The 26,711-nt window shown below is 42.2% G+C and overlaps 1 protein-coding gene across 2 annotated transcripts in view; it reads left to right on the forward strand.

Annotated features, from left to right (window-relative positions):
• Positions 1–26,711, forward strand: part of RPS6KA5 (ribosomal protein S6 kinase A5) — a 132,078-nt gene that overhangs the window by 95,857 nt on the left and 9,510 nt on the right. For both annotated transcript variants that reach the window (XM_080645802.1, XM_080645801.1), the window contains 7 exons: positions 7,301–7,451; positions 11,440–11,601; positions 13,548–13,673; positions 14,069–14,202; positions 15,165–15,258; positions 18,700–18,870; positions 22,173–22,364. In XM_080645802.1, coding sequence (XP_080501928.1) covers positions 7,301–7,451; positions 11,440–11,601; positions 13,548–13,673; positions 14,069–14,202; positions 15,165–15,258; positions 18,700–18,870; positions 22,173–22,364 — 1,030 coding nt within the window. The remainder of the gene's footprint in view (positions 1–7,300; positions 7,452–11,439; positions 11,602–13,547; positions 13,674–14,068; positions 14,203–15,164; positions 15,259–18,699; positions 18,871–22,172; positions 22,365–26,711) is intronic.

Raw genomic sequence — 26,711 nt, forward strand, 5'->3', positions numbered from 1 at the left:
GGTCCCTTTGCAAGGCCATACCTGTCATGGTGACAGGTGCAAAGGGTGGGCTTAGCCTGACAGCATTAAGTAGTGGCTCTTCTGAGTGAGTCCCCTCTTCTGGATTCCAGGACGCAAGCAATCTTCTTGGTGATTTTTCTCTCCACACAGGGCTGCCTGTAGAGAGATAGTATATTGCTGGTTGTGATGGCAGGAACATTCTGAACCAAGTGTTGTTCAAATTTAAACTGCTCTTAACTGCCTTTAGCTCAATCAGTTGGCATTCTGGTTTTAGAAAGAGAAAGAGAGCCTGAGTCAAATTCTTAAAATCTTAAAACTAGAGCAGATTTTTCAAGAATTCAGATAGGATTTTCCCGTTAGTTAATTACTCACTTTGTCACGTTGTTAATATTTTGTTTAAAACCTGGTGTTAACTTATGATTCCATGGTTTCTTTGTGGCATTTATTTTTTGTTTCTGAAATTTATAAACAATGCAACGACCACGTTATCTTACATTCCCTTTCCCTTTCAAGATAATCCTTCTGATTTTCTTTCCTGGTATAAAATCGTTCAGTCTGTTCTTTTAAAATCATTGTCTTATCCCCAAATGTCCTAATTAACCAGGGCTTTTTCTCATCACTTAATTCTTTCATTCCTTAATTATTGTGATCTTCCCTGAACTCTGCATATTTTTTACTTGAGATGTTTCAAAATAATGTATTTTTCAAGTTACCTACTTGCCTATTGTTGTCTACAGGTAGCCTAAAATCAGAACAAGCTTGTTTTTCTGGTCCATCAAATTGCAAAATAAAAGAATTTAGAATGAGAATAAAACCTCAGTGATGTAAGAATCCTTCTTCGGTGTCCCTGATAGTCATCTCCTCTGTCTGAGTGTCGTCAATGAATGGACGGCATGATTGTATAGGCATTTTCAAGGAAGCCCCTTCAACAGAACATCTTTAGTTGTATAGAAGTTTTTCCCGCTTAAAATAAGTGGAATTACCTTCCTCTAACCCAGCCGTGGGCAAACTATGGCCCGCGGGCCGGATCCGGCTGTTCTATCCGGTTCTCTTGCTCTCCCCTCCACTCCTTTACTTTGAATTTATATTAGTTCACACAAACACTCCATCCATGCTTTTGTTCCGGCCCTCCGGTCCAGTTTAAGAACCCATTGTGGCCCTCGAGTCAAAAAGTTTGCCCACCCCTGCCTAACCTCTGCATGTCAGTCCTGGTTCTGTCCTCTGAAAACAGAGGGAAGTTCTGTTGTTTCTCCCAGACGTCGCTTTAGGTATTTAAAAGTAGTTTTACCTAGGGTTCTTTTTCTAGTTCTCTTGCTGTTTCTATGAAATCATTTCCCGACTCCTCATATCTTGGTACCATTTTGGACAATACTAAATTGACAATATTATAGATTTGGATGATTGCTCTTTAGCTTTCTGTGAGTCTCTTACTTTTTATTAACTATATTTTTGTTTATTTTTTTAGAGAGGAAGGGGAAGGGAGAGAGAGATAGAAATATCAATGAGAGAGAACATCAGTCAGCTGCCTCCTGCACACCCCTCACTGGGGATCGAGCCTGCAACCCAGGCATGTGCCCTGACTGAGAATCAAACCATGACTTCTTGGTGCATAGGTTGAAGTTCAACCACTGAGTCACACTGGATGGGCTCTTATTTTTATTTCCTGTTTGTAGCATCTTTTTTTCTTACTAACATGTTTCCTACTAGCTTCTATTGCCTTGTGTAGCACCTCTGTTAGGGTGTATGTTTCTGCTGCACGGGGAGGTGTCCACCCATCCGGTCACTGAGACTTCCTTCAATTTTTCTGCCAGCCCCTCCAAGCACTAGAGCTTTGTAAAACATGATAATTGAATATTCCTTCACCTAGGAACCAGGACACAGAGCTTCTGTTCGTGGCTCTTCCATCATCTCTGACAGGGTTGTTTTTCTCACTTTCTCTGCCTTTGAAATGTAGAAAATGTTTGCCAAGAAATGTTTATTTGGTTCCTCATTTTCTATCAATAAGGCATGCTTTCTTAATATGTTCGTTGTACTATTATAGACAACGTTATTAAATTTAGGTGTAAGTGGTATCAAAATAATGATATTAAACAAAAGTTCTAATTGTGCTAATTAGGTCAGGGGTTGGCAGACTACAGACCCATTCTGCTGCCTGTATTCTTGAGTGTGGCCTTTGAGCCAAGAATAGATTTTAGCAGCTCCCCCTCTTGGGATCACAAGGTGCCTTTCCGACTCCCTTTCCTCCCCCAGGCGCATTAGCTTTACCTTTCTCTTAAACTCCAAGGCCCTTCTTTTGCCTCTGTAACTTTCTAAATTTCCTCTTAGAGTTTGGGGAAAAAAGAGAATGGATTTTATATTCTTAAATAGTTGAAAAAGTCAAAAGATGAACAGTATTTTGTGGCATGTGAAAATTACATGAAAGTGGAATTTCAGTGCCCACAGGAACATTTTATCACAACACAGCTGTGCTCATTCATTTGCTGTCATCTCTGGCTGTGTTCCTGCTACTGCCGCAGGGTTGAATAGTTGCCACAGAGACCGTATAGCTCTCCAAGTCTACAGTGTTTATTGCCTGGCCTTGTATTAGTTATCTATTATCCATTGCTAGGAAACAAATGACCTAAAAACGTGTATTACCTCAGAGTTTCTGTGGACCAGCTTCGCTAAGTCCTCTGCTTCAAGGTCACTCCTAGGCGGCAAAGTGTTGGCTCAGCTGGGAAAGGAGCTGCTTCCAAGCGCATGGGTTGTTGGCAGGATTCGGTTCCACAGGTTTGTTGGCCTAAAGCCTCAGATTCTCGCTGGCTATTGGCTGAAGACCACCTTCCATTCCTTGCCGTGTTGGCCTGTCCAACATGGTAGCTTGCTTCTTCAGAGCATGCAAGCTAGGAAGGCAATAGAGGGAGTCTGCTAGGAAGATGGAATTTGTGAACTGATCATGAAAGTGGCACCATGTCGTCTTTCTTGTTGATGTTGGTTAGGAGACCGTGGTTATTGGGGGCCATCTGAGAAGTCTGTCTACCATGTGTCCCTTACAAAAGGTTTAGGTAATTAATTTATTTGTCCTCCCAAGATGTGCTTTTTTTTTAGGTGATTATTTTAATAAATTGATTTTGCATGTGATGGTATAATATTCTAAAACAAAATCAAGCAGTAATTTGTTGGATTTTTGTATTTTATCCATGTTACTCATAACACCGCAAATTAGCTCATCTATATATATAAAAGCCTAAGCGACCGTTCGGCCGGTAGCTATGACATGCACTGACCACTAGGGGGCAGATGCTCCAACCGGTAGGTTGCCTTGCTGCTGGGGTCTGGCTGATTGGGACTGGGCGAGACGGGCCGGACATGCCCTGGAAGCCCTCGTGTGGTCCCTCCCCGGCCCTGATTGTGCACCGGTGGGGTCCCTTGGCCAGGCCTGCGCCCTCTCGCAATCCGGGACCCCTCAGGGGATGTCAGAGAGCCACAGGCCAGGCCAAGGGACCCCACCGGTGCACGTTCACGAATTTGTGCACCGGCCCTCTAGTTTGTAATAAAAAAATTTTCTGTTTATAGATGTGTTGCTTTCAGAGTTATAAATAGAGTAATTACAATATTACTATATCTTACCCTGTTTTAAAAAAGAGATTATATTTCCTTTTTCCTTGGATTTCTTATCCTTCTTATGTCTTTATAATCAAATCCTTTATTGGCATGTTTTATAAAGCCTTCTTGATTCCCAGTGTGCTGTTCAACTTTTCTTTTCTTCCTCATTTTAGGTATTATGTACCCAATAGCAGCATCTGTGTTCCCAGGTTTTGGTTTTTGTGGGATTTTTTTGCTAGTTATTCCCAAGTCTATTAAGGTGTGTCACAGTAGCTATTCATCTACACATTATTTCACACGAACCAATTGCAGCAGCTGCAGGCGAGAGTGAAACGACCCTCGCTTGGTACTCATATTCTTCAGCCTTTTTCTTGTTTTCTTTCATCATCCTTCAGATTTGTTTACATCTGCTTTACTCGCATGCTGTGGCGTAGAACAGGATCATGCTCTATTATTCATTTGCCCTCTGAAGCACTCTCTAGGAAGGTGGAGGGTTTAGAGCCCTGAATAAAACACAGGGCAGAAATTTGACTTAACTTTCTAGCAGGACACAGGTGGGAAGGCAGAGTGAATCAACATAACATCAAACACGGCTTCATCAGGGGTCCTGCCAACCGCCTCGGCCTGGTTTCCCAGCCCAGAAAGGCACACTCGGCCATTAGCGATGAGATCAAGTGGGTGGGTTTGGACCCCCCCAGCATGGGAAGCTCAGCATGGAAACTACATCGTACAACTCCCATGAGCACAGCTTCTAAGCCCCCACACGGACACCCTTGGGGATAAGAGATAACACACAGTTTGCTGAAAGTATTTTAACAGCCCTGGGCCAGACAACCTTCAGGGCTTACGTGCCTGGATGCACCTCTCCGGCCAGGTGCAGGTAACCTCTCAGGTTATTTCACAATAACCAGGCCTGGCTGACATTTCACATTGATGTTGATCCATCCATTTCAAGGAAACTGTGTAAGAAGGTAAATCCAAGGTCATCGTCCTAGGAGAAAAGGTTTAAGCCTGCTAGGAGCCCTCTCTCTCTCTCTCTACCGCCCCACCCCAATTTCTGCTTCTCTTCCTGGCAGGCAATGTCCTACCAGGAACAGGCGTCAGCCCTCCGCACCTGCAGAGGAGACCCCGGGCCACTCATTTACCGCCACATCGAGGAGGAGTCTCCTGCTCTCACTGCTCCGAGCCGGGGTGGTGATGCCTCGTCTGCGAGGCTCTGCTGCTGCTGGTTCTGGCCGTATTATTCTCACTTGGGAAAGGCGAGGATTTGGGACTACCATACTGCTCTCCATGTTGCCTCGTCAGCATGTTTTCAACAGGAATTCCTTCAGATTTCTACTCATTTTCTTCCCAACCTGATCCCTGACTCGTCCGAATCTAGAACTCTAGTTCCCTGCACCTGCCAGCCACCCTGGTTGTAGGCGGTCTGTGTGCCCTGGGTGTACACAGGTCTCCTGCTCCCCCTCCAGTTCTGGCATCTCGGTGGGCCATCCCTGTTTTCAGGCGCTCACTGCTCTCTCAGAGTCCTCCTTTTGTGGCTGAACCCACCATGGGTCAACATGACTGACCACTTCTTTCCCCAGTGACCAGCGGCAGATGACTGGGTGGAGGAAGTAATTGTATAGAGTCAGAATCTCAGAGGATGTCAGTCCAGGGCTCAGGAAAAAATGCCCGCACATGTGTCTTTATTCTGATCCCCTTGCACAGCACATTCCTGCCTGCGGGGCAGAGGCCCATTCAGGTGGGGAAATGGAAAAGGCATTGCTTGTTTTTCCCTGAGGGACAGGGCTCCCTGTTTCTCTGTCAGACATGCAGGCGCCTGATCTGAGGGGAGGATTGTCCCTGATGCTGAAAATCCTGCCGAGCAGTGAGCAATAGGAGAATGTAAAGAATCAGGATGAAAAGAGGGCGCTGCTCATCTTTTCACTTGTTCTACCGTCATCCCCTACATTCTCCAGATGGAGTGCTAGAAATGGAAGTAGCTTTGCACTGAACAGCACTGCTGGAGTTTTTAGTAAAAATTTACAGTTCCACTGTTGTTTCACAGATTCTCGGGGGCTACCTGCTACAGTCTCCACTTATGGAAGTACTAGAGGCCTGGTGCACGAATTTGTGCACCTGTGGGGTCCCTCGGCCTGGCCTGCAGGATCGGGCCGAAACTGGCTCTCCAACATCCCCCGAGGGGTCCCAGATTGCGAGAGGATGCAGGCCAGGCCCAGGGACCCCAACGGTGCACGATCAGGGCTGGGGAGGGATGCGGGAGGTTGGCCAGCTGGGTAGGGAGCGCAGGAGGGCTCTAGGGCGCGTCGGGCAAGACTCACTCAGTCCCAATCAGCCAGACCCCAGCAGCAAGCTCACCAGGAGTGTCTTCCCCCTGGTGGTCAGTGCACATCATAGCGACTGGTCGACTATCTGCCCCCTGGTGGTCAGTGCACATCATAGTGAACGGTTGAGCAGCCTTAGCATATCATTAGCATATTATGCTTTGATTGGTTGAATGGCTGACTGGATGACCGGACACTTAGCATATTAGGCTTTTATTATATAGGATATCAGTAGCTCTTTTATCAAGCATTTGCTGTGCTTTGTGCTGTACATCCTATTTGAGCTCATTTAAACACCATAATACCCATTTCAGGTAGATACTGTTGTTACCCCATTTTATAGTGGATAAAATCGAGATACAAAGAGATGAACTGCCTCAAGGTCACATAGCCAGTAAGCAGCAGAACTTGTTTAACTCTGAGAGTGAATTTAGTCTGGCTGCAAAGTCCACATTCTTATCACACTGTACTGTCTTACAAACTTATTATCTGTTTTGACCCCGAACAATTATTCATATTTTAATGCACAATGGGGGGCCTTTTTGTAAACCCAAATAATGGAGTAACTGTGTATTTCCTTGATTGTGTTAAGCTTCTTAATTTCTATGTCCCTTCCACTCTTTCTTTCTCATGAAATTATTGATCTGGCTTTTCAGGGGGGGGGCAAAAGTACATTTATTTGGATTGGATTGACCTCTTCTGTGACCTTAGAATAAATTCAGATATTTCATCAAGGAGCTGGATTATCTTCATTTTTTACTTTCCATAATAAGGAGCAGACTTGACTCTGTCCTTGAGTGGCACTTGCCTTCCAGAGCTTGCCTGTCTGTTTCATTGAGGTAGGAAGTGAAGCAGAAGCCCAGGTTGTTCAGATATCAAGAGCAGAGCCACGTCCAGGTAGTCTGACTCCCCGCCTCAGTCTTCCTTCCCGCTGCACTCCCGCTGGCCCCTGTGTTTGCCGGCATGCAGGGAAAGACAAGTGAGGCGGCTATGGTTCGGGGTTTCATTTGTCCTCTCAAATATGGATACTGAACTCACTTCCCTGAATTTATTAAGAGTTGCTTCCATTGTGAAATTTTCCAGCGTAGGGTTTAGTCCATAGATAGGTGGTCTTGTCTGGCCCCAAGCTTTCCTTTTCATGTCTTCCCAATTAAATATTTGGGATGGTGGCTTCTTTTAGGATTGATTTATGTTGAAAAAGGATCCAGTGCTTTATGTTTCTGCTTATTTAAGTTTCAGAAATTTGATTTCGTATTTTAAATATCCTTGTCTATGTTTCTCGCATTTGTTCAATTTCCAAGGGCATTGTGCTCTTCTTGTTTTTGCTAAGAATACCGTTACTATCACTTCGTGCTCTGATTGTTTTAACCACAAGTTTTATCTGCCTACAGGAGAATATTAAAAAGTGAGCCTCCGTACCCCCACAATATGAGTGCTTTAGCTAAAGACCTAATTCAGCGTCTTCTGATGAAAGATCCTAAGAAAAGATTGGGATGTGGTCCGTGTGATGCAGATGAAATCAAAGAGCATCTCTTTTTTCAGGTGAAATTTATTGAACAGATCTCTGCCCTGCTGATTCCACTGTTCAAATGTGAAATGAATGAACATGGTCTCTTTTGAGTTGTTTTCTCCCTATTTTCATGTACATGGCACTTTTTTGTTTTTTAATGACAGGGACCCTTTAGGAAGGATCAAAATTCGACTGGTAGAGACCTAAGTGGTCTCTTTCTCCCTAAATGAAGCAGGAGTGGGGGGGAGGTGTCATAATAACATTTTGATTCTTTACATACTAATTGGTTAGAGTTTCTGAGTATTAGTTTCCATTTATGGTCACAAGATTTAGGCATATGAACTAAGGAGACTTTTATTATATGTTTTGCTTCTCTCTCAGTTCATGATCCACTGTGTTACAACTTTTAGATAGTGATTTTATCTCTTCCTTTCCCAGGAGAAATCTCAGAGAATTCAAAAATCTCCCTGTTTCTTAGTTACATGTCTATAACACACAGAGAATCACTCGTTTGTTTTCTTTGTACGTGAGGCAGTGCTTTCCCTCTTCTGAAGAAGCCTAATGAGACCACACCACCGGATACCACCACAGCTGCTCAACTCAGTTTGCTCTATTTTGTCCAAAAAAAACCCCAAAATATTAGATAACCAGGGGGGAAAAAAAGTTGAATTGACTGAGTTGGCTATTTCAATTATTTCAGTCTAAATGGTCAACTTGGGACACCATGACCTTGATTTCTAATACCCCGAGCTTCTGGCTTTTAAATAATTTCATCATATTGTTACAGAAAACCGAAGAAGAACCAAGCAATACTTAGAGAGATGGAGTTACATTTATTACGCGCGGGTCCAGAGGAAAATGTCTCTCAAATTCTGGGCCCCAACATGCAGGAATTTTCCCTATTTATATGTTTTTACCTTCTTTGTCTCCCAAATATGGGGTGTTTCTGGCCCCTTTTGCAAGTTCTTAAAGAGTCCGTATGTGCTGGGGCCTTGAGACCTCAACCAGAGGCCTGGCCTGGCGCCAGCACTGATAACCTTGTCTGGGGAAGGTTTAATGGCCTCTCTGAAGTGGGAGTAGTCTTAGCAAGCAAGAATTTACAGAAGCCAAATAGCAGGGTTAAAATTTCAAACAGCAGTATTTAAGATGGATGCTTCAATATCAACAGCATAACCTAAATATTTCTGATCTAAAGGGACATCCAAATTTTATTTTTACTCTGCAAACTGAACTTTTACATTATTAGCACCCAAACAAACAAAAATAGCTACCAATGCAAAGAAAAAACTCTGCTGTAGAGTAAGCTTTCGCATTATTTATTGTTTTTAAATATAGAAGAACAAATAGTGATTGTGCTCAAAAAAGGGCAATTATTTCAGTCTCCGTACATAGTGGGAAATACATTTAAAATAAAATTAATTTCTCAGTATGCACATTTCATAGATTCATGTGGCATAGAAAAGTTAATGTTTGAACAAACGATTTCATATATCTTGTTCAGAAGTTTGGCTCAAAAATTAATAAGATAAAATTCAAAAAAGTATTCAAACGAAATATCTCCAAATTTTCCTAGAATGTTTTTCCTCCATGATTCCCTGTGTTTGTGAATATTACAATATATCCTTCATATTAGAAAAATTCTTTTCTCTGTAGCTTAGAATAGTAATTTTAGGTTATTTAATTGCCTTGACTTTTTAAATGATAAGGAGCCTTATGGAAAAAACAGAATTCTACTTGTAAATACCTAAATGGAGTAGAGGTAGAAAGGGTTTTAATAGCGTTCAATTTTCTATATACTAAACATTCTCCTGCTAACAACATATTTCTTTAAATTACCTCCTTACTCTAGAAGTTTCTCCTAATGTATGTACACTAGCCAAGCACAAATCATAAAATGGAAAACATTACAGCCACAGAGGAAAGAGCACTAGTAGGAAGTCAAGAGACTGTGTTCAAATCCTGACCCTTCCACTAGCTAATGTTTAAGTGAAATGGTTAATTCTTGTTCCCAGGCTCCATTCCCATCTGGGTCAAATAAAGGAGATAAATGACCTCTAAAAACATTCTAGCTGAAAAATTTGAGCAACTTAATGATTTTATCTCCATTGCCTCCACAAGAGGGCATAATAAAAACATTTTATGTTAGTTGTTTAAACTTACACAATGTCATCAACCTAGAAATGCAGGTTTCACATTTTACACTCTCTGAAATCAGTATACATCTTACAGTGGACAACATCTCACTGTTCTAATTGGTAATACTTCTTTTAAAAATATATATTTTTTTATTGATTTCAGAGAGGAAGGGGGAGAGAGAAAGAGAAAGAGAGATAGAAACATCAATGATGAGAGAGAATCACTGATTGCCTGCACCAAGCCTGCAACCCGGGCATGTGCCCTTGACCAGGATCGAACCTGGGACCCTTCAGTCCCCAGGCCGACACTTCATCCACTGAGCCAAACCAGCTAGGGCTGCTTTTTCTTTCTTAATGGTGCATAAAATAATATCTTTCTATCAATGATGATATCTTAGACTTGAAGACATACCTGAATGGGATATCTGTAGGGCTCAGTTCAGTAAAGCATTATCTGATGTTGTGTTAAGTGACGGAAGGAGCATATAAAAACAGCAGAGGGTTGCATTTGAATAATATAAAGCAGCAATTTATCAGACAGTGAGTGTCTGCTGTGTATAGAAAGGGAGCTTGGATTATCCCATGGGGAGAGAAGAGGCAGTGTTTAAAAGGCATGAATGAGAAAGAGTGATTCATCAGTATGATAGTATCGTTTAAGCTTATAGATATCAGTAAATACATGCTTTATGCTGAGTTTATTTTCTGATCTGTCCAGATGACCAGGAGGAAAGCTAAGTAACACTGCCTTGAGAGAATAGGAATGTGCCTTTAGACTTCATAGCCATAGCCACCGGGCATCTTAAAGCCCTTTATTAGAGTTCGTTTTATTTTGCTTTATTTTGTTTTGTTTTGGCTTAACCTTTCCCTGGAGCTCAGAACAAAAGTTACTTTTTCTGTTGTCCCTAAGGGTAAACTAGGGTGTCCTGGTGCCCCCTAGAGGACATGATGAGACTCCATGTCAGGCCCTGCTAAACTGCCATCAGAAAATGTGCTCATGCTTATAAGTATACTAGAGGCCCAGCACACGAAATTGTGTGGGTGGGGTCCCTAGGGCCTGGCCTCCTGCCATCAGGGCCATCTTCTGCCCGTTCGCCAGTTCCCAGGCTGAACGCCGCCTTCGCCGCAGGGCTGTCAGGCCGTTGGGATCACTAGCTCATCCCCAGCTGCTTGGGGGCTCAGGCCTGCGGGAAAGCAGGCACCAGCGACTTCACCTCCATGTGCGTACACTGGGCCAGCTGCTGATGGAATGCGCTGCCCGCTCAGGGCCGCTCACACAGGCGCTGCCACCACCACTGCCAGTGCTGCTGGGGCTTGAGGCATTGACAAGCTGCGGGGCACGCCCACGACCTACCCACCCCAGCATGAGCAACCCCAAGCGGGAAGCATGTTCCATCAGCAGCCAGCCCAGCGCACGCGCATGGAGGTGAAGTCACCAGCACCTGCTTTCCCGCAGGCCTGAGCCCCCGAGCAGCCGGGGATGAGCTGGTGATCCCAACAGCCTGACAGCCAGCCCAGTCCTCCTGCCACCCACCCCAATTTCCCCGTTCACCTTCGCTGATCCATTGGAGCCTGTGTGCCGGGGGCAGGGACCAAGAGGTCAGCCATTCAGCCCGCTTGCCAGTCTCTAGTCCTGCCCTGCTCGCAGGCCAGCAGGGAGGGACCAAGAGGTGCTCAATGCACCTCATGGTGACTGGTCATTTGGTCGTCATGGTTGTCATGGACACTGGCTTTTTATATATATATAGATATGTGTTTAATCATTAATTTGAAATATACGCCTCTTTCTATGATCAAATAAAATCCTAATCTGTCTTTGTTATTCTTAGAAAATATATTTCAACTTTGCTGATTTCTATTTTGTACTAACTTCCTTCGTCTGTTTTAGAAAATAAATTGGGATGATTTAGCTGCCAAAAAAGTGCCCGCACCATTTAAGCCAGTCATCCGAGATGAATTAGATGTGAGTAACTTTGCGGAAGAGTTCACGGAAATGGATCCCACCTACTCCCCGGCGGCGCTGCCCCAGAACTCCGAGAGGCTGTTTCAGGTGGGCTCCAGGCTGTGCGTGTGCATTGGCCATGCGTGCTTTGAAAGGAAAGGTTAGCTTCCCGTGTGAACATTTATTTTGGCATTTAAAAAGCAGGATTCTCTAGTATCTTCAACAATTTTAAATACAGAGATTTGAAAATTATTAACTGAAGGTTATGGTTTGTTAAAAAGCAGACATTGTTTATGTGCTTATTTTTGATAGAAAAACTATTGATTTTTATCTCTGAAATTTTATTTCTGTTCAGGCTCTTTTATAGAAAACATAATACTACTTTATTTTATCCCTATTTATATAAAATACTAGGGGCCCAGTGCACAACTTCGTGCACCTTGAAAGGAACTGTAGGCCACGAGGCTGCGGTAGGCTCAGGGGCGGGTCTTGGCCCATCCTCCGTGACCTCGCCCGGGCCCTCCCACTGCGGCCCCTGGTCTCCTCTCTGCCGGCAGCCCCGCTCCCGCTGCCACCGCTCCCATGCACTGATGGCGCCGGCCCCGCTTGTACCCACTGACAGCGCGGAGCGATTGGGGCTGGCACCAGCAGCGGGTGCGAGCGACAGCTGCTGCCCCGATTGCCCCTCAGGAGCAGGGGGAGGTGGAGAAACCCTCAGGGGCAATCAGGGCCAGCAGCTGCTGCTCACACCCGCTGATGTCGCCGAGTGATCAGGACTGGCGCTGGACACCGGCAGCGGGTGCGAGCAAGGCCGGCACTGGCAGCGGGTGTGAGCGGCAGCTCCGGCGCTGGCAGCGGGTGTGAGCGGGGCCGACGCCAGCAGCATGTGCAAGCGCTGGGTGGGACCACGGCACACAGGAGCAAAGAATTTTCAGTAACCACCAGAGGCTCGCCCCCGATGACAGCGACCGGTGTCCTGCCTTGGTCTGGTGCCCCTGCTTACCTGCTCCACCATCCAGCCACAGCCAACGCCCACCATGTTCCACACACGCCCCCTGGTGGTGAGCGCACATCATAGTGACCAGTTGTTCAGTTGTTCCGGTTGTTCCGCCGTTCGGTCTATTTGCATATTAGCCCTTTATTATATAGAATTCTTTAGTTCATAAATAATGGTTTCTGATTCTTTGTCTTCAGTGAATAATTACCTGCTCAAAAAATGTTTAGAAAGGATTGTACTAGTATATTTAGAAAAGAATCTTTCTCAGACTTAAGATGAAATACTCTATTAAGTGGCATCATAGCTTCCCTCCTTTGACTCCCACAAATAAGTATGGCTGCACCTGGCCATCCAGACCATGTCTGTGAACATTCGTGACACTAATGTCTAGCACTTGCCTGGGCACATAGTAGGTGTTTAGAAAAATGTTCATTGAACTAGTGAATGTTCTAGCCTGAACAGATTAATCATCCATCATTATGTCACTTTTGGTTCAGGACATCATTCTGCCACTTGATTTTGTTCCTTTTCTAAAACTCAATTTTAAATGTAATAAGTCTAAGGAAATAGAATGAGTCAAAAAATTGCTGACTTAGAAACCAATTGGAATGTAACTTTTTTTTTTTTTCTAGTTTGGAAAACAGTGGCACTTGAACCACTTTGCTTAATACCTTAACTCGACCTTTTTTGAGAAGTTAGTTGTGTTTATAAATAAATTTTTATCAGCAATGCAAAAGAATTACAGCTATGAGTCAGATTTTTGGGGTAAAATAGAGAAGAGGTATTTTTTTTTTTGAAAAGAGGTATTTTTCTGCCTTTAATTTTGTTTAGTTCTACCAGAAGATGGCATTATCTCCTTCTGAAAAGCATTTTTCTATTCATTTGGAATAATCTTGCATTTTAGATTACAAATAAAATAAAATTAGAATCATCTTACCGAATATTTGAGTGTTTTTTATTATTTTTTTCTTGACTTAAGAAAAAATTATTACAGTCTAGTCCATGCTAAACTGGAAAATTGCAAATCTGTGTTCTCACCTCTGCTTTTGTCTTTTAGGGCTATTCCTTCGTTGCTCCTTCTATTCTCTTCAAGCGTAACGCAGCCGTTGCAGATCCTCTTCAGTGTCACGTGGAAGTGGAACGTCCTGGGGTGACAAATGTTGCCAGGAGTGCAATGATCAAGGTATATACATGTGGTTAGTTAAATGACATATTTATGGTTTAAGTACTAACACTGATTAACATTCTCAAGCCCAGTAAATTTAATAGACTTACCATTCGACCAAGATGCGGTTTTAAGAAATGAATAAATGGAATAGTAATATTTGCCCTAGAGAATTATTATCATCAGTGTAAATGAGCTCCTTTTTACAATGATCAAGAATTATATAACTTAAATCAAGGATATAGATGAACATAGAAATGAGCTTAAAGTGAGATGAATTTTAGAAGATGATCCATGCATGTATTCCATTTATATTTATTAACATTAATAATGTCCTATTACTTTACAGTTTTATTTCCCCCGTGTGTGTTACTGATATTTTCTTAAGTTAAATGATGTTGGTCTCCTATCAGGACTCTCCATTCTATCAGCACTATGACCTAGATCTGAAAGACAAGCCATTGGGAGAAGGAAGTTTTTCAATTTGTCGAAAGTGCATACACAAAAAAAGTAACCAAGCATTTGCAGTCAAAATAATCAGCAAAAGGTATGACCATTTCTGGCAGTTTCTCTTATGTATTCATCCTAGTCAGTGGATTCTATAAATTAAGACTTTTATTTAAAAGGAAATCAACAGTGTATTGTAAGGCTTGTTACCCACAGGTTTGGCCATTCGGCTCCTCAGTTCATCCGTTACACCTCTAACTCTAATAGATACTTCCAGATAAAGGAATCCATTTCAGACATAAATCGTAGTATGATAGGCTTTTGACTTTCCTGTGAGAAAACTCCCATGGCTGTGATGTGATATTTATTTATTTATTTATTTATTTACTTATTTATTTACTTATTTATTTATTTTTAATATATTTTATTGATTTTTTACAGAGAAGAAGGGAGAGGGATAGAGAGTTAGAAACATTGATGAGACAGAAACATCAATCAGCTGCCTCCTGCACACCCCCTACTGGGGATGTGCCCACAACAAGGTACATGGCCTTGACCGGAATCGAACCTGGGACCCTTCAGTCCGCAGGCCGATGCTCTATCCACTGAGCCAAACCAGCCAGGGCATGGCAGTGATATTTAATCAAACTGGCTTAGTGAGTTCAGCAGCTGTTGTCATTCCTATCCGTTGTTTGTTTGAAATACTTTTTAAAAAATAATAATTTAGCAATCTACTGGTAACATTGAGAGCCAGCAGGTTGTTTTGATAACTGGTTATTACCTCCATAATTACATATTCTTGTTACCAAATTGTCGGGCAAGAAGGGCATCCATTTCTTCATGTGATTAGCTCTTTTCTGACTCAGAAACAGTCTTTTCTGAGAATAATGCATTGCTTGTTCTGGTGGGTAGTATGACTCATTATTTCATGGAAACTTCATTCTCATACTCTGACACTTATATTCTGAATACTCTGTAAATAAAAACAAAATGAGGTTTGGGGCAACACTGACATAAAACTTGGCGCAGAGGTTTGTAGAGACTAACTGTTTTATCTCGTAGGATGGAAGCCAATACTCAGAAAGAAATAACAGCACTGAAGCTCTGTGAAGGACACCCCAATATTGTGAAATTGCACGAAGTTTTTCATGATCAGGTAGTCCACAGTCCTTTTCTGTGCGTACTAATTCACATTCGAGTTTTCACTCTTTTATCATCTTCGTTGGTGCTCCTGGGTCAGAGTTAAAAATATGGGACATCACCAGCCACTACAGAGGGCAGAGAAACCAACCCCTCCACACACACTCTTCCCCCCCCCCCCCCCCAAATCAGTGCGACCTTTCGCTTCTGCGTTTCTCCTTCAGCGGCAGCGGTAGATGACCTAGCAGGACAGAGTCAGTGCCACCGGCTGCACTGTGCTACTTTACTACCTGTTCAGCTGCTCCCACCAGAGCTCAGTCGCTCAGACCTCTCAGGACTCAGAAACTTTCAGCCTTTGACTTTCCTTTTACTTCTAGAATAGAACGTAGGAAACCGTAAGCCTAATCGGAGCAAGCTGAAGTGCAAACAGGAAGCAGAAAGGCCAACAGACTTCCCTTCCTTTCATCTTCCCATTCCAGGCCATGCCATGCTGCTCCCTCTTCTACTCCCAGCTCCGATTGTTACCGGAAACCTGACAGACGCCTGTACCTTGGGTTACAAGAGGAGCATCATTGTGTCAGGCCCCTGTCTCCTCCCCGGCTCCTCCGTTGCCACCTTCCAGGGCAGAAATTCCCCTGGGACTGGGTGGGACACGGCCCTGCTCAAGACAACACGCTGGGCACAAGAGCTAAATCCAGCTAAGACTCTTATTTTAAATTTAGTACATCTAAGGAAATAGACTTTGGTTTTACCAGAGAAGAAACTGGGATTCAGAAGGGTCATGAGACTTGTCCAAGGTCACATAGCAAGTCCGTGAAAACCTCGTTGGGAAAACCTGGTCTCTGGCTCTGGGCTCTCTCCTTGTACTGCTCTAACATCCCTGTCCTAGGACAGCTGTGGCCCACTTCTCCGCACATTGAAATTTCCCCAAGTGCTGCACCCGAGAATGACCCATCCCGGTGAAACCAGGCAGCAGCAGCATCGTAACTGTAAAAACTGCAGCTGTGTGCTGTCATACCTCATGTGGTCCAGGCACTGTACCAGACACTATACATGGAGTATCTTATTCAGTCCCTGCGGTAACCCAATGAGATAAGAAAACGGAGACCCACAGAAGCTAAGGAACAGGGTAGGGTCTCAGTTTGTAAGTGCTAATGCTGGGATCAGAACCCAGCCAGCTCAACTTCAGAGCAAGCTTTTAATTACTTCGCTCTACTGCCCAAGGGGAGGCAGAAACTCGGGCTGGTTTTCACATCAGGTGGGTAAGCAAAATCTCATTGTCTTCTTGCTTTTTGTTCTCATAGCCCGAAAAGGAACATCTTTGTAGCAAGAACTCAGTAGGGAATGCCCTTCCTGCTCCTCTCCTTGCTCCACCTCTTAGGCTCGTCACCTACAGTGGAGGTGGTGTGACCCCTGTCCCTGGGGGAGCTTGGGAAGAGCCTGGACCAGCCTTGGGCAAACTACGGCCCGCGGGCCGGATCCGGCTGTTCTATCCGGTTCTCTTGCTCTCCCCTCCGCTCCTTTACTTTGAATTTATATTAGTTCACACAAACACTCCATCCATGCTTTTGTTCCGGCCCTCCGGTCCAGTTTAAGAACCCATTGTGGCCCTCGAGTCAAAAAGTTTGCCCACCCCTGGCCTGGACCATCTCCTGAAGGCGATGATTCACACATCAATCATGGGATTGGTCGAGGGCCTTCCACATCCACCTCTGGGTTTTGCAGCTGTCCCCCAGCCACCTCCCAGCCAACACATTAGATCTCTGTCTGACCTTCCAGCTGATGTCAGATCTCAGGAACTGTATCCTGAATTTTTTAAGTCTCAAGTATATTTATTAGGTGCTATTTTTATATTCAAGAGTTACTAGATTATAAATTATCTCATGGTATAATCCTGTAGGTAGTAGTATAAATATTTTATCATTCCAATATGCAGTTGATATCTTGGGTGGTTTTACCCATGACGGTAGCAGGTGGCTAGATTGTCCCCAGTCCACACAGTCTTGTTTTCTACTACTGGGTGAAATTGATTGAGGGCGGGACTGCACGCTTGGCTGTGCTAGGGTACAGTTCATTTTATGTACTAGGATTCGTGCTTCTTAGTACATTTTATGTACTAGGATTCGTGCTTATTACTACAAACCTAAACAGTACAAACGTATCAATATGTTTTTATTGATTTCACAGAGAGAGAGAGGGAGAGATAGATACATCAAAGATGAGAGACAATAAGACCTGTGCCCTGACCAGAATTGAACAGTGACCTCCTGGTTCATGGGTCAACGCTCAGCCACTGAGCCACACCTGCCAGGCTGCCCTCCATTTTTTTTAAAGCTCATAGGCATATACTTCAACTTTGACCTTATTTGTCTGATGTAGAAACCCAAATTGGCTTGATCGCTAGTAACCTGAGAACAATTCTCTTACTAAAAGCATTGTGCACTCTTTTTAAAAAATACATTTTTATTGATTTCCAAGAGGAAGGGAGAGGTAGAGAGAGAAAGAAACATCAGTGATGAGAAAGAATCATTGATTGGCTGCCTCCTGCACTCCCCCTACTGGGGATTGAGCCCACATCCTGGGAATGTGCCCTTGACCGGAATCAAACCCAGGACCCTCCGTCTGCGGCTGACGCTCCGTCCACTGAGCCAACCGGCTAGGGCGGGTTGTCCACTCTTTACATTTTACCCAGTATGTGCAGGATGATGTACTTATAATTGTCTTTTTTATGAAGCAGTTTTCTGGATTTTGCTAATTCAAAGGGAAACATAAATATATTGGTTTTTGAGTAACGTTGGTGCTATGAGTATTGAGTTAATATATTTTTTAAACCATTTGTGTTAATTTGAGAGCTAATATAATTCCTTTGCTTTTCGATAGCTATGTTATTTTCTTTATGGAAAGCATAGTAAGTATATAACTGATTAAACTAATTAAGATAATGCCATTTGGATCAAAAGCAGTTATTTAAAAAACAACAACCTAAAGTGAGTTATGGGTATTGGCCATCGGTATCGACAGGAACCCTAAAACTTATCTGTTAAGCCCTAACAGGAGGTTTCAAGTGGCATCATCAAACAATGCCTTTTATCCGGAATCTTGTATAGTATTTAAAGCAGCCAATTTCACATTATCGGTGTTAGATCACACTTTAACAAGAAAGATATGTAAACTTGGTAGAGAGGGTTAGAATGAAATTCAAATGAAAGAATTCATCAAGAAAAGAATATCTAAAGACTGCACTGCAGTTCTTGAAATTTTCCATTACCAAAATAGAATTCTAAAAAAGCCGCAGTACCCTTCAGCTCTTTCTTCTAAAGCACAAGGATTGCTGTTGATGACTTTAACAAAGGATTATTTAAGTTTATTGGTGATAGTTTATAGTCAATAAATGTTTTATATGTTAATAAATTTGTCTTCATGAAGGCTCTCCACATTCTTCTTCTTTGTTTCCTAGCTTCACACTTTCCTAGTCATGGAACTTCTGAACGGGGGAGAGCTGTTTGAACGCATTAAGAAAAAGAAGCACTTCAGTGAGACCGAAGCCAGCTACATCATGCGGAAGCTGGTTTCAGCTGTGAGCCACATGCACGACGTCGGAGTGGTGCACAGAGACCTGAAGCCCGAGGTATAGATGAGCACATTCTCTCTCGTCGCTCCATCCAGCCTCATTATTAACTCTCCCCCCAATGTGTGGGCTTTTTTACTTTCAGGGCTTTCTGCTAAATACATACCTGGAAATACCATGTTTCTTGGATTTTTTTGTTTTCTATTTTGGTCTAAAATAAATTCGTCTCTCTCTCTCTTTTTTTTTTTTTTTTTTTGCCCGCTGATCATCTTGAGGTTATATTTGTAAGTGTGAGAGCCTTTTATGGAAGAAATACTTTATGCAACAGTTGTGGACTAAAAATAGCAATAGAAATTTTTGTAGCAGAAAATAATATCCCCTCTATATGTATACCATTTTAGAGGGTTTTTTTTAAAACAATTTGTATTTTTTTAAAAATTGATTTTTAGAGATAGGAAGGGAGAGGGATAGAGAGACAGAAATATCCATGAGAGAGAAACATCGATACACACCCCCTAGTGGGGATCAAGCCCAAAACCCGGGCATGTGCCCTGACCAGGTATTGAACTAGTGATCTCTTGGTTCATGGGTCAACACTCAACCACTGAGCCACACTGGCCGGGCTAGAGGGGTTTTTTTGTTTGTTTGTTTTTAAATTATTTTTATTGATTTCACAGAGGAAGAAAGAGAGAGAGAGAGATAGAAACATCAGTGATGAGAGAAAATCACTGATTGGCTGCCTCCTGCACGCCCCCCACTGGGGACGGAGCCCGCAACCCGGGCATGTGCCCTGACCGGAATCGAACGTGGGACCCTTCAGTCCGCAGGCCGAGGCTCTATCCGCTGAGCCAAACTGGCTAGGGTTAGAGGGAGTTTATTAGTGGTATATTTTGAAAGCTTATTTTTCACATTTGTAATCAAATCAATTACCTCATGAATAGGAATGTAGATAATTCTGTTCTAAATATTAAACACGAAGAATCATCTTGGTTTAATTAGTTACGCCATCCTATGTTTGCTCTTCTTTGCTCATGTACGTACGTATAGAACTGTGTAGCAGTGCAGAAATAGCAGCTTTTTCACTTTGCAAGGGTAAGAAGGTTCTAGCTACAGAATGATCCCTTTTTAGTATAAAAAATAAGGAAGTTCCTCCCTTTTAGAAAATCATCAAAATAATTTAAAAATTTAAAAGCAAAACCTAGTAATTTATAAAAGAATAACAATGAGTCATCCTTTACCCTATGCAAAATTATTCATAGTTTCTCTTTAAAATAGAACATCATTTTTATTACCCGTGTGGTTGTAATGCATTTTCAAGTATATTTAAAATTATTTTTTTTTGGTGTTTATTTTTTGTGTTAAACCATCAAAGAATATTTCTCAAAAAGCACCATTTTTGCCTTTTATTTAAGTACCTTGGATTATTGGCAGGAAGAGGATGTTTTTAAAAATTGAATTATGTGCATTCAAATATATTTGACCAATTTCTAAAGTATTTAAACTTCAGCCTGTGTATTTTTTTTCTAACCCTCTCCTGAGGACATGCTCACTGATTTTTAGAGAGAGAGGAAGGGAGAAAGAGAGAGAGAGAGAGGAAGAGAGAGAGAGAGAGAGAGAAACATCGATGTGAGAGAGAAACAAACATGCATCGACTGCCTCCTGTACGCACCCCGACTGGGGATTGAACCCACAACCTAGGTTTGTGTCCTGACTGAGAATTGAACCTGTGGTCTTCCAGCGTACGGGACAATGCTCCAACCAACTGAGCCCCATTGGCCAGGGCCATTCTATGTATTAGATATTACTGTTATTCTTATTACTAGTGGTTAATCAAAACTACATTTGCTTTATGAACTTGCAACTATGACAGCTACCCCTCTGCTTCCTTCATCATAGTTCTCACTCTCCTACAGAACACCCACTGAAAATATGGTGCTCTGTGCATCGGAGATTAGCTGTCTATTTTTAAATGTGAAAGCACACCACTTAAATGTTTTCTTGATAGACAAGGAACAAGCATGTAATTTTCTTAAGTTGAAAAGATCTGTTCCATGACTGTATAGAATTCGTTCTCACATGTTTTATTCTTTGATAACTGGCCATCTGTTATCTCATGAGCCTCAAACGATGCAACTGTCCCTCCAGCAGGATTTAGTTTGCCTTCCTAGTTTACTGATACTTAATTCTTCCTTTGTTATAAAACTTTTCTCTCACATAGTCGTTTGAAATGAAGACTTGTCAGATTATTTACGATATTCTACTACAGTTGTAATCCTAAATCAAAATTATTTTTTAGAGAAATGAAAATGTACCTTTGTACTAACATTTTCATAACAAAAGAGCTTTCTCTTGGACTTTTAAATGGAAGAGTATATTATTTCCAAATTAAACATTTAATCCTTTTCCCAGTGATGTACCGTTTTAAGATCTGACTCTGTATCCCTTGGTAGATATTTATGTGGCACTCATTTTCTGCATAGGCAGAATCCTAAATTCTAGGTGAGAATCAGATAAATTTAGAAACTGGCTAAAATTCTTACAAGCTGCTTTGTATTTCTGAAATTGGTTCCCATAGTCTTAAAAGATTAAGAAAAATTCTATCAAATTCCTTTCAGGCAGAGCTTGAGATGAAGATACAAGGAGATTGAATTGTTATTCCCTCCCATTCCTGACTATTAACACCCCCCTCCTCTTAGAGTTGGGAGAGGAGGGGAGGGGGGCATGCTACATCCCCTCCCTTTCCAGGGCTAAGATCAAGGGAGTCCGCTGCCATTCTTGATAAGGAATAAGCTGAAGTCATTCTCAGAGATGGAGTAGGTCAGTGAGCAGGGCCCGGTGTGCTTGTCTCCCTGCCCTGATGAGGCGCAGCGCCTGCCCAGCGGAGGAGCTCCGGAGTCATCTGCTGAAGATGGCTCTCAAGTACAAGCCCGGGAACCCCACCCGTGACTTCAATGGTCGTGAAGCCTTACATGTAACTATTTCATTATATTCCCATTTTCCTTGCATCTCAAATTCACGACTGGGTGGTGTCTCTGAATGGAGAGCAGGCTCACTCGAGCCATCTTGGAAGGGAGGTTGGTGGAGGAAGTAGAACGCAAACACAGAGTTCCAGAAAAGCCTAGAAGAGGCTGATGTCAGAGGAGACATGATGCAGTCGGCAAATGTTTCCGTGACATTGTCAGGTTGAAATAACACAAAACATGACGGAGCAGAGAACAACAGGACACTGGTGTCCAGCTCCCAGACCCTCCCGATCAGACCCTCGCTGTGCCTGGATCCAGTATTGACATATGATTTACATAAATGGCGTCACCACGTCCCGTGACGTTTTAGTGAGAGACTGATGTGTTTGTATCTTGCAGAATTTACTGTTCACTGATGAAAATGACAATTTGGAAATTAAAGTAATTGACTTCGGGTTTGCGCGCTTAAAGCCGCCTGACAATCAGCCTCTCAAGACCCCGTGCTTCACCCTTCACTACGCTGCCCCCGAGCTCTTGAACCAGAACGGCTACGACGAGTCCTGCGACCTCTGGAGCCTGGGCGTCATTTTGGTGAGTTCGTGGCAACGGCACCTGGAACTTGGTCAGTTCTTAGATGTCCTCGGTACCCGTCTCTAGCTGCTGGTTTCCCTAAATTCATGAAAAAAATTGGCAAGTTGGTTTCTTTTCGGTTAGAGGCCTGACGGAAGACTGTTTGCTTTTCTTAAAATTTGCATTGGAGAAAATGTAGGAATTTTGATTTTGGTTTATTTTGAAATATTTAAGGCAGCTGTGTTTTATGTGAATAAAAGAGTTATATATTGTTTTTTTAGAAAGATAGTGTGTTTTCAAAAGATATGCATATTAGATATAATGTGAAAATGGCAAAGTGACTCAATAGAAAAACAGTCAAAATATATTCTTTGAGCCCTAGCTTGTTTGGCTCAGTGGATAGAGCATTGGCCTGCGGACGGAAGGGTCCTGGGTTTGATTCCTGTCAAGGGCACATACCTCAGTTGCAGGCTCGATCCCCACCTCTAGTTGGGGCGCGTGCAGGAGGCAATCAACCGATGTGTCTCTCACATCGATGTTTCGCTATCTCTGTCTCTTCCCCTCCCTTCCACTCTCTCTAAAAATCAATAGAAAAATATTCTCAGGAAAGGATTAACCAAAATATATAGATTTATATTATATATATGTGTGTGTATATATATATATATATATATATATATATATATATATATAATATTCTTTGAGGTTTTGAGACTAAAGATGTAATTAAAGAATATCATTTAGGAGAAATTACAAGTTAATAGTAGAATTGTAAATGTTTCTAGTGACTGATAGTGATCCTGATCAGCATGCTTCTCACAAAATGTCCTTGGCTGCAGTGATCAGAAAGGTAATATTAAGCTAGCAAGATCTGGGTGTGTTTTCTCTTCAAAATAACTTTACTTTTTACGCATATAATGTGTAATGCGTGATCCTGGGGAGAAATTTTCAGAGGCTACAGGAAGAGAGAAGAAAAAAGTGACATCACTGGTAATCTCATCATAGAGACCGTCTCCCTCTCCCTCTCATCCCTCGCCCCCACCCCACCATGCTGTGTATTCCTAATGTCTTTCTATAAGCTTTTCTATAGACATGCATATATATTTGGGTTTTTTAAAATGAGAGTATAGTATACATGTAGTTTGAGTCTCAAAAGTTTATTTAACCATTTACTAATGAGAAGTTAGCATTTTCCAGTTTTTCACTAATTTTAAACGATACACATGAATATTGTTTATATATGTGCTTACATTTGTCTCACCATTTGTTTAGAATAGATTTCTAGGAGAAGGGTATGCACATCTTTATTTTGAAATCTATGCCTGGATTTCCTTCTAGAAGGTTTTTCGTATCTTCTCCGAACTATATGCAAATACATGGAAGACTATCAATGTCAGTCTTAAATTGTTTCCTGCTGTTGTCATTTGCATGCATTCCTCTGATGAATATTGTCTAAGCATCTTTTCATGTATCTGGACATTTGTGCTTTTCTTTTATTTTTTTTAAAATATATTTTATTGATATTTTACAGAGAGGAAAGGAGAGAGATAGAGAGCTAGAAACATCGATGAGAGAGAAACATCAATCAGCTGCCTCCTGCACACCCCCCACTGGGGATGTGCCCGCAACCAAGGTACATGCCCTTGACCGGAATCGAACCCGGGACCCCTCGGTCCGCAGGCCGATGCTCTATCCACTGAGCCAAACCGATTTCGGCTTGTGCTTTTCTTTTAGAAGTTGCTGTGTGTGAGCTTTGCCCACTTTCCTATGGGGAATTTTTCTTACTGGACTTGAAAGCTCTGTTAAGGATTTTAATCTTGTCTGCCATTAATATTGGAAATGTTTTTCTGGCTTGTCCTTTGTTCCAAAACTTTTAGAGTAATATGGGATTTTAATTTTGTTTTCAGATGGATTTAAATAGAAAAGGGTTTTTTTTTAAATTTCTATGTAGTAAGATATGTCAGTCTGTTGTTTTATGGAACCTGCTCTGATTCAGATTGTCACTCTACCCCAACCCAAGATTATAAAAATATCCTCCTAAATTTCCCTCTAGAATTATATTTTATTTTCACACGTTAACCAGCACTCCATCTGGGGTTTATTTTGGTGTCAGCTTGCTTTCCCCTAATGGCTAGCCAGGTGTCCCTGCAGGATGGCTCCTCTTTTAGTTTAAGTTTCATATGGTTTTTATTTCAGTAATTCTAAGTCATCTTTATAATTTTCAAACTAAAATTTATGAATCATATTTTTAAAATAAAAATAAACAACTAGCTTCTATAGACTTGAGAGTTTTATTTAGGGACTTAAACATTAGTAGCACTCTCCTGAAAAAAATATGTCTAAATAAAAAGGCTTTCATTTTTTGTAATAATATAAGATTACCCCCTGTTAAAGAACCCTTACTTTAAATATAAGCCAATTAAACCATCATCCTTTTTATGGTTCTAAAATACCGTCTTAGAGCTTCTAAATGCTATCTCTATGGAAACAACTTGGTGTGATAGTAGGACAGAAGCCGTGCTTCTCTCTAGATCGCACAGGTTTTTAAGACAAACGGGACAGAGAAGCGGTTAAGTGATGCCACAGGGAAGCAGTCACCACCATATCCAGACTGTGTGCGGGCCACAGGGCACACAACCCAGTTTCTCCAGCAAATAAATTATAAGAAAAAATAGCGTGGGAACCTATGGATTAAATGACACTTTAAAAAGGGGACATCTGTAACACTTTCAACAATGAAGATTTTTAAAAAGACACTTAAGAAACAGTGTTTGCATTTTACTTGAATTCTGATTCAAGCAAATTCTAATTTCAATCCTATTTATTAAATTCAACCGAAAGCTAACTCATACAGATGTGATTATAATATACAGGGCATATAACATAATTGGAGAAATTTGAATATGGAATTATACAAAGGAATTACTGCTAATTTTCTTAGATAATGGTGTTGTGATTGTGGTTTTTAAAAATCCTTGCCTTTTAGAGATGCATAATGAAACACAGATGAAAAATAAAGTGAACACCTGCATTAAATTGTCAAGAAAAAAGAGTGCTTTGCAAACGTTTCCACATAAATGAATGCATATCTCCAGCAGATCCTAGACAAAGCCTGAATCATCCCATAGCAAGCCCAAAGCTTATTTGGACTCTCCTGATTTGCCTTAGAAATCTATGGTCCTTTTGCATGTTGCATCTAGCAAATATGGATGTGGATATTTTAATATGAAAATAATTTGTTACCCCCACTGACTAAAACAAATACTTCGGGAAGGTGCATCACATAGTATCATGTGGCTTTGATTGCAACCCAGTCTACCTCATGGATGTGCAGGACGCTAATTAGCATAGAGCTTACCCACTGCCTCATCTCCCGGAGCTGCCATAACAAAGTCCTGCAGACGACACTTACTTTCTCACAGTTCTGAGGTTGGCAAGTGCACTGTCCAGGGGCCAGCGTGGTGGTATCCTTACATACCCTTTTCTCTCGTTCCCGGGGAGAGTGAGCAAGTTCTGGGTGCGTCTTTTGGAAAGGACACTATTCCTGTTCAGTCAGACCCCACCCCATGACCTCATTTAACTTAAATTACCTCCATATAGGCCCTTTCTCTAAATGCAGTCACACTGAGGGTTGGGTCTTTGACATGAATTAGGAGGCACACACACTCAGTGTATGACACAGTATTTAGAAAATGTAGGACAGGATGAGCTGCTGCTGCCTGCTGCTCCCCTGGTTGCAAGTCTCACGGGGACCCTTAGAGTTTAGGAGAAAGAAAGCAGAAGTACACGCCTGAGGAAAGGGGTGCACGGTGTGCTCAAGAGAGAGCACACAGGGTCCTTTGTCTTGAGGGTTCTCATCTCTTTTCTAAAGGTGGGAGTTTTAGGGGAGTTCTCAGGGGAGGGTCTCAGCAGAATATTCAATAGTTTGCCAGGTGTTTCCTTGAATATGCTGATGCATCAAAGTGAGCATATAGGGGAGTAGGGATCCTTTTCTGGTCAGCTTCACTGCTTTATTTTTATCCGGGATCTGTCTGTCTCTAACTGGGCTCTTTTGATATTTATTCCCCTGACTTCGTCCATCCTGGGGTTCGGCTGGCACCAATGGCACCAACTGGGTCTCTGATCTCTCTTCCTGACCAGGGTGATCTAAGCTACTCACTGTCTGATTGGGGAGGAGAGCTGTAAACTATTTGCTCCTAGGTGTCTTTGGTTAGGGAAGATACTGCGATTTAGGAGCAGGCTGTTCATTGCTCAGCCTTATTTAACGATTTCGTCTCCTGTTCCCTCATTCCACTTGCAGGGAATTGTCCTACCTTCTTACTGTCCTGCCTCAGGGGAGCTGCTTTTCAGAGAGCAGTCGCAGAGGGC

This window comes from Plecotus auritus (assembly GCF_963455305.1).
Source record: "Plecotus auritus genome assembly, chromosome: 1".
In the NCBI taxonomy this organism is placed as follows: domain Eukaryota; kingdom Metazoa; phylum Chordata; class Mammalia; order Chiroptera; family Vespertilionidae; genus Plecotus; species Plecotus auritus.